General features: G+C 32.5%; 1 protein-coding gene and 1 long non-coding RNA gene across 2 annotated transcripts in view; one reads left to right on the plus strand and one right to left on the minus strand.

Annotated features, from left to right (window-relative positions):
- Positions 1 to 365: 365 nt before the first annotated feature.
- Positions 366 to 3475, plus strand: LOC109861435. The gene is made up of 2 exons (XM_020441074.1): positions 366 to 2098; positions 2424 to 3475. The coding sequence occupies exons 1-2, from the start codon at positions 677 to 679 to the stop codon at positions 2784 to 2786; spliced, it is 1785 nt and encodes a 594-aa protein (XP_020296663.1). The 5' UTR covers positions 366 to 676; the 3' UTR covers positions 2787 to 3475.
- Positions 3476 to 11320: 7845 nt separating this feature from the next.
- The window catches only part of LOC109861434, an 11065-nt gene continuing 8606 nt past the window's right edge, over positions 11321 to 13779 (minus strand). Inside the window, exons 2-3 of the long non-coding RNA XR_002250965.1 lie at positions 13303 to 13359; positions 11321 to 13028 (exon numbers count right to left, since the gene is read on the minus strand). This is a non-coding gene — a long non-coding RNA (uncharacterized LOC109861434). The remainder of the gene's footprint in view (positions 13029 to 13302; positions 13360 to 13779) is intronic.

A 13779-nucleotide genomic window follows, 5' to 3' on the forward strand; every position in this document is an offset into this window, starting at 1 on the left:
ATCTGCTTAGTTTTGTTTAGATCTGCTTAGATCTAATATAATAAATCTGAGTAAATCTACTATAAATCTAAAATAGATATACTGATAAATAAAGTGTAAATTTATATAGATCTATTTATATCTGTTTAGATCAACTTTATATCTATTTAGATCTAATTAGATCTATTTTTCCATTTCTTTTATCTTGTTAGATTTAAATTAGATCTATTTAGATTTAATCCATTTTTTCCCGGGAGTAGAATGTAATATAATTGTTACATAGTTACAGAAATGTTATATGAAAGTTATAATGTCATTACCAGCTAATAACAAGCAATATAATGGATATATAATATAATTATATTACATTTATAAAACAAAGTTACATATATCGATGTTAATAGAGTATAACAGCTGTTATATTACGTATATCACGCTGTTACTTCTGTTATATAGCAGTTATATTCTGTGTTTGCTGGGTATGATCATATAAGATTCAATATAAGTGACCAGATCGCGCTAAATTTCGGATCTAATTGTATATGATTATACACGATTTGCTATATTTATATATGATCATATAAAATCAGATTGCGTCAAATTTCGGATTTGATTTTACACGATCACATAAAATCATATCTGACTTTTATAAAATCTTATATAATTATATAAAACCATACCCGATATATAATCTCACATGATCATAGGTTTTTTATTTTTTCTCGGGATTAGTATATTAGATGATAAATATGAATTTTTTAACAGGTGCATGGTAAACGCTGTTGACGGACTCCACAGGTATTCACCAGATACTTCCACTTCGGATGTGTCTTCGAATGGATGCGGCTCACCCGATCGAGGAAGAGTTCTGTTATCTTCCTCGGCATCTCCGTATCTGTCAAACTTCAGAAGGAACGATCCGATAGAGATCACCAGCAAGGTCGGCGAGTTGTCACAAGAAAGTAAAATGTCCAGCGAGTGCTCGTCAGATGAGACAGTCATTTACGTAATGAAGCCATCCGAGAACGAGCAGGTGGTGCGTAATCGTTCCAAGACTGAAGATGAAGAAATTGAAAACGATGTAGACGATTATGCAGACGACGATTCGCAGGAAGGACGGAATAGTCTTGACATCGGCGATACTCAAAAGATTTTGCCAAGAATTTACTCGGCTGTCAACTCGGTCAGTTCTCAGGACAGCGGTATAAATCTATCTTTCCACGAAAGCGATAAGTCAATAGATTGTCTCGATCTAAAACGAAGCAGCAGCGCCGAGTCCAATTCTACTAACAATCACGGACGAAAACTCAAGACAACGTCGATGATGAGCTTGTCAAGCAAAAGCGTTAATAAACGACAAACACGACAAACTGACAATCTTTCAGAAGATGAAGAATGTCCGTGCAATCTGAGAGAAGAAGAGAACGACAGTCAAGAGACAAAATTTGGAAACAATGATTCCAACGTGGGATTTTCACGAATTCAATGGCACTGTCCGCCGAAAAACATCTGGAAGCCTTCAGTGGAGGCTATACAAGAGTTTGACATGATTCGAGATAATGATCGGGTTCTGGTTTGCTTGTCACTGAACGGTACAGACTCGCTTTCCTTGCTACATACTCTACATCAATATAAATTCTACGTCAGATCAAAGGGAATCGACTTTGAGATCGCTGCAGCTACTATTGACTCTGGTCGATCCGATCCTGTAGAATTGACGAGTTATCTAAAAACATTAAATGTGCCCTACTTGTATGAGGAGCAAGTGACGGAGTTGACTGGCGCCAGCATCGATAATCCGCTGGAAGTCAACATTGCCAGCGAAACCTGCAGTTTTTGCGATAAATCAGTCAGAACCCAGTTGTATTCTCTCGCAAAACAAAATGGATACAACGTGTTGGCTCTCGGTCAGCATCTAGATAATCTTACAGAGAGTTTTCTCATTTCGGTCTTTCATGGCGGCGTGTTGAGGACTATGAAAGCACATTATTACATACGTCGAGAGAATCTCAGAGTTATCAGACCCTTCATTTATGTACGAGAAAAGGCACTGAGACAGTTTGCCGAGAACAAAAAGCTACCAATCTCGCAAAAATCACGAGTGTCGCATTTATCTGAGGTAAGCAATTTGAAACAATTTGTTCAGTCTATAGGCATAAATATAAAATATATAAATATATATTTTTTTATATAAATATAAAATACATAAATATATAAATTATTTTATCTGATGTATGCATCCACACAAAACAAAAACTCTATTAAACGTTCATTAAACGTCAACAGCTCCATGCAATATCTAATAAATGTCTAATAGAGGTTTTGTTCTGTGTGGATATGTATACACAATAAAAAAATTCTAGGTAGGATCTCAAAGGTCATTGTCATTATTTTGATATCTTTAATAATTTATTTTTTTTCTTTTGTTTCTTCGAATAATATAGAAACAAAGTAGAAGAAAGGAACTAATGCTTTATCAAGAGCGCGCATATCCTCGACTACATTGGTCCGTGCGCACAGCTCTACGACCTTTGATAACTGCTCACGGCCAAATATCTACTTTCGACTTAACTTGCGCCGGTAGTAACATCATCAACAGTTCGGGCATCAGCAGCAGCAGTAGCACTACTAACAGCACCAGCAACAATATGTGCAACAACAGTAATAACGACGACGGCAACGGCAACAACGCCGAAAATCAACAGAAACGACATCGAAGAACAAAGAATTCTTCATTGGCAACCATGTCTTCTTCATCGCAACAGACTGACGAAAATAACGAGACCGACGAAGAACCAATACTTTGAGGAGGGCCTATCGCGAGATGGGACTTCGATCGTTCTATGGTCTCATCCTCGCGTCCTCGTCGCAGCTGTCCGACATCTGCTCTCCTTAAAAAAAGAAGATTGCGCTTTGCCGCGAGCATAGTCGCCAAGATTAATAATTGTACTCCAAGCACGACAAATGAGCGGCGCTAAATAAAGAGTAGTGTTTAAATATGGTTTAAAAAAATCCTGAAAGGATTTTTTACTTTTGTTGAACAACACATTGAGCCTTCACGGAACATTTTCATATTTCCGGACGTTACATATACGTTATTGACGTGTGAGATATTTGCCGCATCTTGCTTGCTGAATAAAAACTATGTTTTTTCTGTTAAAAAAAGAAATAAAGTTGTATGGAGTTGATGAGATGAGACATTCTTGATTGAAACCAATATAAATGTATACGTGTGAAAATTGTCGCAGTGAATAATAGCTACTATCAAATTAATGAATGATCTCAGATACGAGCAGTTGCTTTCTAATTAGCCAAACGTTTTCGAAAAAAATCGACAGAATGTTATTTATGTTAACGGTGATAACATAGGAACAATGTAAATTTTTGTGTTAATGACGAATAAAACGCTTGCTTGTGGATACTTAAACGTATCTGCAGCTGATTGCGGAATTATGGCTGCTCCTTGAGAAAATTAGCGGATTGCTAAGGAACGAAATAATCACGTTGCTACGAGTCGTGTTATTATTATGAGTAAGTTCCACTTGCTGTTTGCAACGCTCATAGAATCATTTTATCTTTGTTTTTCATCGAAAGTTAAGCAAAGATAAGTAACGCTCACGAGCGTTGCGAACGGCAAGTGAAACTTACCGTATACATTATCAGCATATAACGATAAGATATACAATTATAAGAGAAATAAGATCGCGATAAGCGATAGCTGCTTTAAATACTGAAACAGATATTATACATTACATGTTTAGAGGAGTTATGCAGCGAAGGGAGGGATCAGAGAATCTGTTTTATAAGAAGGCCAAGACTTCGGCCACTCCTACAAAAAATATATGATTCGCGACAAGAATAACTTTTTATATATAAGAGCTGTCATTGCAAAACCAGCAATTTCTATTTTTCACAATTCTTGAGTTATTATATTCTACGTGTTGTTACCATCTAATTTAATAATGCTCTTAATATATGCGCTTCTATAAAAGCATATATGTTAACAGCAGAATCCTATTTAAAATAACGTCTAAAAATAGATAGTCACTACAGTCAAAAAGTTTTTGTCAATTCCTAAAAATATATGTAAGTGAAGTTTACTGGTTTTGCAATGACACTTTTCTCATATATACATATATATATATATGTATAATTTTGTGTCACGTTTGTGATATTCTACTAATTAAGATAATTTCTCCGCAATCAACAGAGATGTTTTGTAAGCAAGTAGATTTAGATTAGATTTCTCTCTAATGATTCGTTTCCTAAAAGTGTTTTTGGTGAGATAGCTTTTAACTTTCTTGACAACTTAAAGACGATCTCATTTTTTGCGGTCAGAAAAATGCGTTCTCTAAATAGTTTATCGAGAAGGTATTTTCAGAATTTTGAATGAATTGAAGCGATAACGCGACATTACGTTGCATCAGTTAACTTTTTTTCGAAAAGAGCACTTTCTTGGTTACACTTTATTTAAATAAAATAAAAGAACTATATTGAATGATATAAAACAATTATATTGACAAATTGCAAGGTTTTGATAGTTTCTCGCTTGCATAAACTTTGACTTCAAAGAAAAAGAGAGAGAGGTGTTTACGCACATAACACGTAAGAAATTAACGCATATGCTTTTCTCACAAATAAAGCGTGAGTGAAGCGTGAATAAAATCAGACATTGGAGACTGTGAATTTCTCAAAACAAATGTACAATTGTACGTTCAAAAAATAGTTAAAGAATGTAAAATTATTACTATTGCCTTATATTTTCTACGTTGTGCGATAAATACAAGAAGTTTGGAACAATAAAATATTAATTTAAAAGTTTGTTAGAAAAAACAACAATTTTTTCATGTCTAGCAGTTTTGACTATCTCCAATGTTTTAAGCTACAAAACGAAGGCTTTCCCTCTCAATTGGCACTACTTGTAATATAATAAGATTTGAAGATGTTACTAACAAAATACAACTGCAATTTCTTCAATGTGATTTCATTTATTCAATTGATAAATTTTGATACAACAAATATGAGTGATGAACGAATAAAGAAACGAAAGTAAAAGTTATAAATTACTACAGAAAAGAATTTATAAAAAGATTGTAATAAAAGTTTTTTTTATACATTATAGATATATTATTAGACATGTAACGAGAAAGGATGAATGAAGTTACGTTGAGAAGAATATGCATGGTATATACGCCAATCGAGAGGACCAGCTGGATATGGCATAAAGAAACTTATAAGAATAGCCCAAGAAAACGTTTAAAGTTTTGCAACAGGACGTCCAATAAAATAGTTTGTAAATCGATAAGCATCAATTGCTATTTGACTATGATACAACAACACAGTGGTCTTATGTTATTTACTTTTTCTCTCCTGTTCGGCTGTTGTATGCTCGCTAATGGTTAGAAATCTAAGTAATGTTTAAGACTTGTACGTAGATCGCATGTGAAGTAGACGATGATTATATAAAATAATATGTACGTATATCATATGTATCGTACTGAATTTTTTTAAGTGTTCGTTTATTTGTTTATTTGTAATACATCGTTAAATCAAAGACATAAAAAAAAACATGGAAAAACTATCAGATGCTATAAGTGAGGAGAAAGTCTTGATCTATACGAATCTTTACGAATAGATATTCTTATATTTTTCAAAAGTTATGGAAGGAATATTGTTACTGTAAAGATATGTAAATTTATTTATCACTAATAAAAATGAACGTTTAAGAAAAAATCAAACTTTTATATTTCTACTTAGTAAAAAAAGTCATTAATATGCGACGATATAATTAACATTTATAATGACACATTAAATAAATTTTATATGAAAAATCTCTTGTAACTTTGTGTGTGTGTGTGTGTGTAATTTAAAACATCTAAAAAAAATATTTCTTTCAATGTATATTTGGTAATTACCTAACAAACAATTTCTGACTATATTTCAGACCTTGGCAACAGAAACTGTGTGCAGAAACGCTACAATACGGAAACATGCTTTGGTGCTGCCAAAACTGTTAGCACATAGAGACAAAAAACGCAACAACTCTGTTGGCAAATACATGAGAGTATTGCGGCCAAAATGATTCCATATATGTTAGTGAAATTGACAACAAATAGATGATCAATAGCAAGCAGATCTGCTTCTAGCAATACTATGACCGCAAACAGTCCGCAAAACGTACGAGCATCTGTTTATGACAAAACGGTGATCGCAGTCGGGTCGATCTGTTGAACGCATTGACGACAGATTGCCAGCAAACGCCAAGCAGATCTGTTCATGCATACGTGCGGATTGTTTGTATGCAAGACTACTAGACTGTTTGTTTAACATCTAGACACGCAACAAAATGGCGATTATCTGCGATCATATCTGTCGCCTGTGTTGATAACAGATTGTTAACAAACATTGAACAGTCTTTTACAGTTAGACCTTATGCGGGCAATAATTGTTAACTTATGCCGGAACCAATAAAGTTCAACTATAAGATTTTAATACTTCTATTTATACGCATTCGGCAATGAAACAATCATAAATGTAATGTATTATTCTTATATTTATTGAGTAATATGAAACAATAGATGCTTTCCACCTACAGAAACAATAGATGCTGTCCACGTATAGTCGACACCGTGTAAGACTAATATTACATTTGTCGTACGACAACGATTTTAAGTATGTTGATTGGTTATCAGATAGAGTTTTATAAAGAACTCTATTTGGTAGCCAATCAATATATTTAAAATCTTTGTCGTACGACAAATGTAATACTAGCCTAACACAATGTTCACTAGTGTGAATGAGACACACTGATATGCTCTTTCTCACGCTAATAGACAGTATATTACAGTATTTACCTTAATTTTCTCGGAAATTTGACGTGGTAGGTCAATTTTGCCGCTGGATTCGTTTTCAATGACCAAAAATCCATTAAAAAACACTTGTTTATTCAAGTATCAGCATATATTAACAAAAAATTTGTTTGCGTTGTAAAATTGTACTTTAAATTATATTTAATAATAATAAGCAAAGTATTTTTATTCATTGTTGCAGGTACATTGCGTTGCAACATTTTTAGTAAAATAATAATTTAAATAAATAATAAATTAAATGTAGGATAGCTTGAGAATAAGTAGATAAAAATAATTATATGTTAGTAAAGAAGTGGTCTCGCGAACTGATGTGCAGGGGCTGCGAATATGGAGGTCTCAGGTTCAAGTCCCGCTATCACATTAAGATTTTTTCAGGTTCGGATTCTTCCAATGGAGTTCATCGGTTGATCAGCTGAATCAGACCAACAGACAATCATCAAATCTGTTTTGGATTTGATGCGTCACTTTGGCTTTGCTTTGCTTGTGGCAGACCTGTTATGATTTTGGTCTCATTTTGACATCTCATGTTTGACAGATATGGTCGCCAAACCATATCCTAATGAGAACACAGATGGATATGGATTTAATCTACAAATTTCGCCGGCGGTTGGCGAGAAAACCACGACATCCCGCAACCAAATTGTTTGCTGGGTATTTACACTAAGGAGGACCTCACTGATTTTGATGATCTTAAAATATGTTGTCAAGGTAACCATTCTGAACAACTTTTCTTTACACATATGACTGCCGCTCGGCTTTAATTTTCGAGATATTCACAAAAACCTAAGTATATACTTAGGTGGCAAAACGCATAAAAAGACGAAGTCACGTCTGTTCTTGCAATATATATTTGACCTAATAGTATAATAGTAAATACAGTAATTAATGTAAACATTCAGAAAAAACATTTACGTACTATGTTTGTGTTGTAAGTGTGTAAGCAGGGGAGGCTTTGTCTCCCTGCACCCCTTCCCCGAAAAGCCTGCTCAATCTAATCTCTAGTATGTTACTGTAATATAGTAACACAGTATAAATAATAACCAGTAGTCACTCCGTCATTTTTTTAGGGTTATGTCGGCCATGTTCTTAGTCAAGACACATGTGAGCGCACACTATGGGTGCTTTCCAGCTGCGTACACAGACGACACTGTGTAACACAGTGTTCACAGTGTAGTGTGAGAAAGAGTATATTAGCGTGTCGTACTCACACTAGTGGACACTGTGTTACACGTCGCCTGTGTACATAGCTAGAAAACACTTTATCATAACCCATACAGCACAGTTCATTGCAGCTATATTGCAGCAACGTTGCAAGATTGCAAATTACAATGCAACATTACAAAGACATTGCAGAGATATAAATCTGCAACATATTAGCACACTTGTAGCAACATAACAGTAATATTTTAGAATTATTGCAAAAACGAAATTTCGTAATGTAAAATAATAATAATTATATATCTTAGTATTAAAATATAATATAAAACAACTGTTGATAATATTATATATCAAAGAAATGTGATAGCAATTAAGATATAAGCTCATTATAGGAATTTTAAAAATAAGTATATGTATTTTTCAAGAGTTTTAACATATCTATACAAGATGTTTTCTGTTTTAGGTTTTAGGATGAAACATACCCAGATAACACATAAATGTCCATAGGATATCTAATGGACGTCCAAATTCAGACATCAGGACGTCCATTGGGTGTCCGAATAAACTCCAATAGACGTCCACTGATTGTCTTATAGACATTCATTTTTGACAATTTCGGTTATCCATTTGTTTTCCAAAAATAGACCCAAAAAAGATAATTTTAGCGTAATTTCACAGTAATATTAACATGTCCACCGATATGCATCACATTACTGTGATATATAAAAAAAAGAAAAACCAATGGCACATCGCCTTGTGAAAAGAGAATTAAGAGAATTAATTCGAAATTTCACTTGACTTACTTTTTGGAAGCCTGATTCAGGTTACCGATCAACTGATTAACTCGATTAAAGATACCAATCCCGGAAAAAATCTTAAGGTGATAATGAGATTTAAACTCGAGACCTCCATACTCGAGACCTCGCAGCCCTTGCACTCAGTCCGTGAGACCACTTGTTCTTTCCTAAAATGTAATTATTTTTATCTACTTATTCTCAAACTATCCTACACACTTAATTTATTATTTAAATTATTATTTTATTAAAAATAGTGCAGAGTAATGTACCTGTACCAATAGATAAAAATAGTTTTTTTATTATTATTAAATATAATTTAAAATACCTTTTCACAACGCAAATAAATTTTTTGTTAATACTGATATACTGATTATTATAGTCAATTCTTAATATAATATATAGCAAATAAAATATATGACAATATGTATACACATTTATGTGTATCATTATTATATAATAATAATAATTATATAGTAAAAATGTTATACATACATAAAGTGTTTTTTGTTGATATAATACATCTTAAAAACAAAGCGTTTATGTTTCAAACAAAAATTGTAGGATTTTTGCAACAATGTAGCAAAAGATATATGTATCATATTATATATAATTAAGATACAATACGATGTATGCAACTTGCCAAATAGTAAATGACATCTCTAACGTTTATAAGATACAATAAAAACATATTTATATATAATCTTGCTACTTAGGATGCAATACAATATTACCGTAATATTTCAATATTATATATAAATGTAGTTTATCGATAATATTATTGTAATATTGTATTATAATAGTCAATATTACTAATATATTGCAATATTACTAGGATATCTCCGTAATATTACGTGCTATATAAGTATCTCATCATTTTATCTTTATAGTTCATTTGACAAAAATAAAAGTAGAATGATGCAATAGCGCTGAGAGCACGCTTTTCGAACTCGCTCATTCTTATTTGAAGATCGTACACGTGATAGATACATAAAGAATTTCTTTGATACAATATATCTGTCAGTCATAATTAGTTAACATGTATATATGATTACTTTTTTTAATATGTAACACTTTTTATAGATATGTGAGAGTCACTTCATAATTTTTATAAATTTGTAGATATGAAAATAAGATTACTGCAGATAGGCTGAAGAGCAAATATATCCTATGGACGCGTCCAAATATTAGTTATTAAAAGACATCCGAAATCGGACATTGACGTCTAATTCATGTCTGCGGACGTGCAACCATAAAATGGACATAGAACGAACGTCCATAAGACATCCTGTGCTATCTGAATATGAGATGATATGTGAAATAAGAAAAACCTTTATTAAAACAAAAGTTTGCAATAATTTTATATATAAATATGTACTATAAAGCTATACATAAATAATATATTTTTAAAAATTAAAGTATTTAAAGTATTTTATTTTTTTTTACTGTATTTAATGTCTCTCTCTCTCTCACACACACACATATGTGTACATATGTATATATATATATACACATATACATATACACAAATATAATATTTTAATCTAAAAAAAATATATTTATGTATAGTTTTATAATATATATCTTAGATATAAAATTATTGCATTCTAGTTTATATAAAGCTTTTCTTTTTTTCATATATCTTCATATTTTTAATGCAATCTATAAGAAATAAAACTATTTTTATATGCAATATTACTTAATGATTGCAGTAACACTGCGTTATTGCATCTTCGTTACATTCCAATATTGCTATAAGGTTTCGTTGCAATCTTCCTAAAAGCGGACATTTGAACGTTGCTTGAATTCAATAACAATGATGCATTAATATTTCACAATAAAATGGCAATATTGCAACATTAAAGATTCTTGCAATGTATATGCAATATTTGTATGCTGTATGGGTAAATTTAACTGAAAGTTTTTTGTGAATATCTCTAAAACTAAAGCCAAGCGGCGGTCATATGTGTAAAGAAAAGTTGTTCAGAATGGTTACCTTGACAACATATTTTAAGGTCATCAAAATTGGTGAGGTCCTTCCTAATGTAAATAATTATCTATTTAAGTTTAATAACTCGAAGTAAAACGTTTTATATTTTAGTGTAAACGATTTGAATTGTGCTATTTTGATTGGTTGGTTTCAAATTTATATGCAATTGGTACGTGTACAACAGAACCTTTCAACTCGCGCATGACGTGCGATTTGCGCCAAAAGATCTCTATGCAGTCACGTGATCAGTTGGAAGGCTCTGATGTACAAAGGTGAGCAAAAGTTAATTAACAGTGTTGACAGCGCTGTCGCAAACGCGCGTCAATTAACTTTTCTTACTGCTGTATATATTATGTTTCAGGAACTTTTGTTTTCGTGAATTTTTTTGCGTTTGTGAATTTTTAAGTAATGAATAAAGTTGTTATAAAATCTTATTTTGCGCATAACAACAACTTGAATCATATTTTTCGATGAATGTCTTCTAAAAATGAAATACTTTTTACACTTATTATTATTATTTTTGCAATTTGTGTTCGTTTTGTTTTTCAAAAAGCAGGTAAGAGGAAAAAAGTATGATTTGATTTGCAAATGATATATTTATAGTGATTTATTAAATCCTTTAAAATACTTGAAATAGCGTGCGGCTTTGTTAATGGCGTAACAGTGATACAGTCGTTTTAGGTACATAATACGAGATTCGAAGAGAGTAAAGCGAGCGAAGATCGCGCCAATAATTCACTGGCCAGTCATTTGGTAAATTTGGAACGATCAAGAAAGATTTTTCTCGTAGAAGACGTATTGATCTGACGCGATAAGACACAGATTATTAGGTTCGCTGAGCGACTGAATGACTGGAACATGCGCGATCCTTTAGACTCCCTTTTTTCTTCTCATTCACTCGATGATCGAGCAGTCACGATGTATGCGGAGGCGCATCCAGTACACGATCTGTTGAGAAATTGCGCTTGTTTCTCTTAAGATTAGTTTTAGATAGAATATAACGTTATCTATAAGTTATATGTTAGACGAGAGTAAAATCGAGAAAAAGATCCACATATTTACGAGACGGAATTCATTACGATCTAGTCGATCTTACATCGTAAAAGCCGGCCAATGTGCGCGGCGTCGAAAAACTCGGAAAAAAAGAGAAGAGCCAAGAAGCGAGAAATCGCCATCGCCTCTGATATACCGAAGCGATAGGTTCAAAAATACGTGCAAAATGAATAATTTATTTCAACTAGGTTAACATCTTTCGCTCTTAGCGTTTCTTGTGTCGCGACGAGTATATTCTCACACCGACTTGTTTGTCGTAAAGTAATACACAGGGGCACTTCTCGCTTTCTAGCAACTTCCGTCTGGTGAGATGAAATTCACTGTATTAGCCGACCGCTGATTTATCTGTCGTTTTAACAAACTTATGGCACGCTGCCAGGAACGCTTATCGTTCTGTGCGGCAAACTCTTACCCGATTTGTCACCGACTATCCTATAATTATCTCTCAGTTATCAGCAACTTGTTAAACGCGTACTACAAAATTCTGATTTAATAGTTTAAAATTAATCATCATCTATACGCGACAGAAGTTCTTCACACTTTCTTATTTATGTTGCTTTATCTCTAAGATCTCATAATTTTTTAAAATTATAGTTTAAAATTTTCGTAATGCGTATTTATATCTATATATCAGCGGACGGCTGGTAGTTTGTTGTACATTTCAAGACCTCATGATATCTCGTCACACGTGCTTGAATTGAAAATTTCCCAATATCGAAAGAGAAGCTCAGTTCATGTATGATTCGTTTAACATACATCAAAAGTGCAAATTCGTACTGTACGTACGTTAGAATCATTCGCGAATATAATATAGCTCGGTGCACAGTTGTTTTCTCAATCTATTCGTAATACGCTTAACGTTTGTGTTCCAGCGTTAAAATTGGATCCAAAATTTGAGAAGAAAAATGTGAGCAGAGAACTAATGAAATGCGGACGAGTGTTCGCAAAGATGAAGCTCTCATCCTGTTTGTCAAATGCAATCGTACGCGATTCGAATTGCAAATACGAGAGAAAGAATATTGTGTGTAAGTGAGATTGCACTTCATTTTTGCTCGTATCGATTTCTGGTCTATCTAACAAGAAGATAAGAATAAACGTGATCTTAAAACAGTGGAGATTGCAAATCCTCCTCGTCGTCCTCTTCATCTTCGTCGATTCCGGGCTCGCCGAGAGCGTGAACAAATTCTGCAATTAAAGAAGTCACTAATGACACATAGAATAATACAATTATATATATTTCTGTGTCAGATTTTTTTTAATGAAACAGAATTTATCTATCATAGGAGAGATTTTTTCAAGAGTTATTGTTTTCTCTTTCTGTTTTAAATATGAAATTTTTTTATCATTGTAAAGATAATTTATTCTCGAGAATTGAAATCTTTTCTTGAGTGCTTATACTGCATTTTCTTGAATTTTACAAAATCATATTGCAGATAATATGGAACAATAGAAATCTTACCATAAAAGTCAATTCGCCCATCTCCGTCTACGTCCACTTCTCTAATCATTTCCTCGACTAAAAACAAAATAAAACAAAAAGCAATTTATATTTTATAGTTGTGTTTTCAATTTTTTAATCAATATTTTGATCAAATTTTTGATATTTGTAGTGAAAAACACACACAAATTTAATTACTTAAAATTTATTTATTTTTGCATCTCAACTTTGAATTATTTAACTTTAATTTTTATCATAATTTTTTTTATACCATTGTTGATTATGCTTGATCAACCAGAACAATTAATACAACGCAGTATACATATTTTAACACATGCGTGGAATATACATAGGTTTTAAAGTAGTATATTTTTTTGCGGTTTTGTGCACGAATATATATTGTTTTATATACACAGTTTGTCCGGAAAGTTCCCGGACTACGTGAATTAAAAATCGAAAATGAAAGATATGGTTTATTAAACAAGTTTACACTTCAAG

The sequence above is a fragment of the Pseudomyrmex gracilis genome, unplaced genomic scaffold, assembly GCF_002006095.1.
Source record: "Pseudomyrmex gracilis isolate BER0280 unplaced genomic scaffold, ASM200609v1 scaffold_760, whole genome shotgun sequence".
NCBI classification, from domain to species: Eukaryota; Metazoa; Arthropoda; class Insecta; order Hymenoptera; family Formicidae; genus Pseudomyrmex; species Pseudomyrmex gracilis.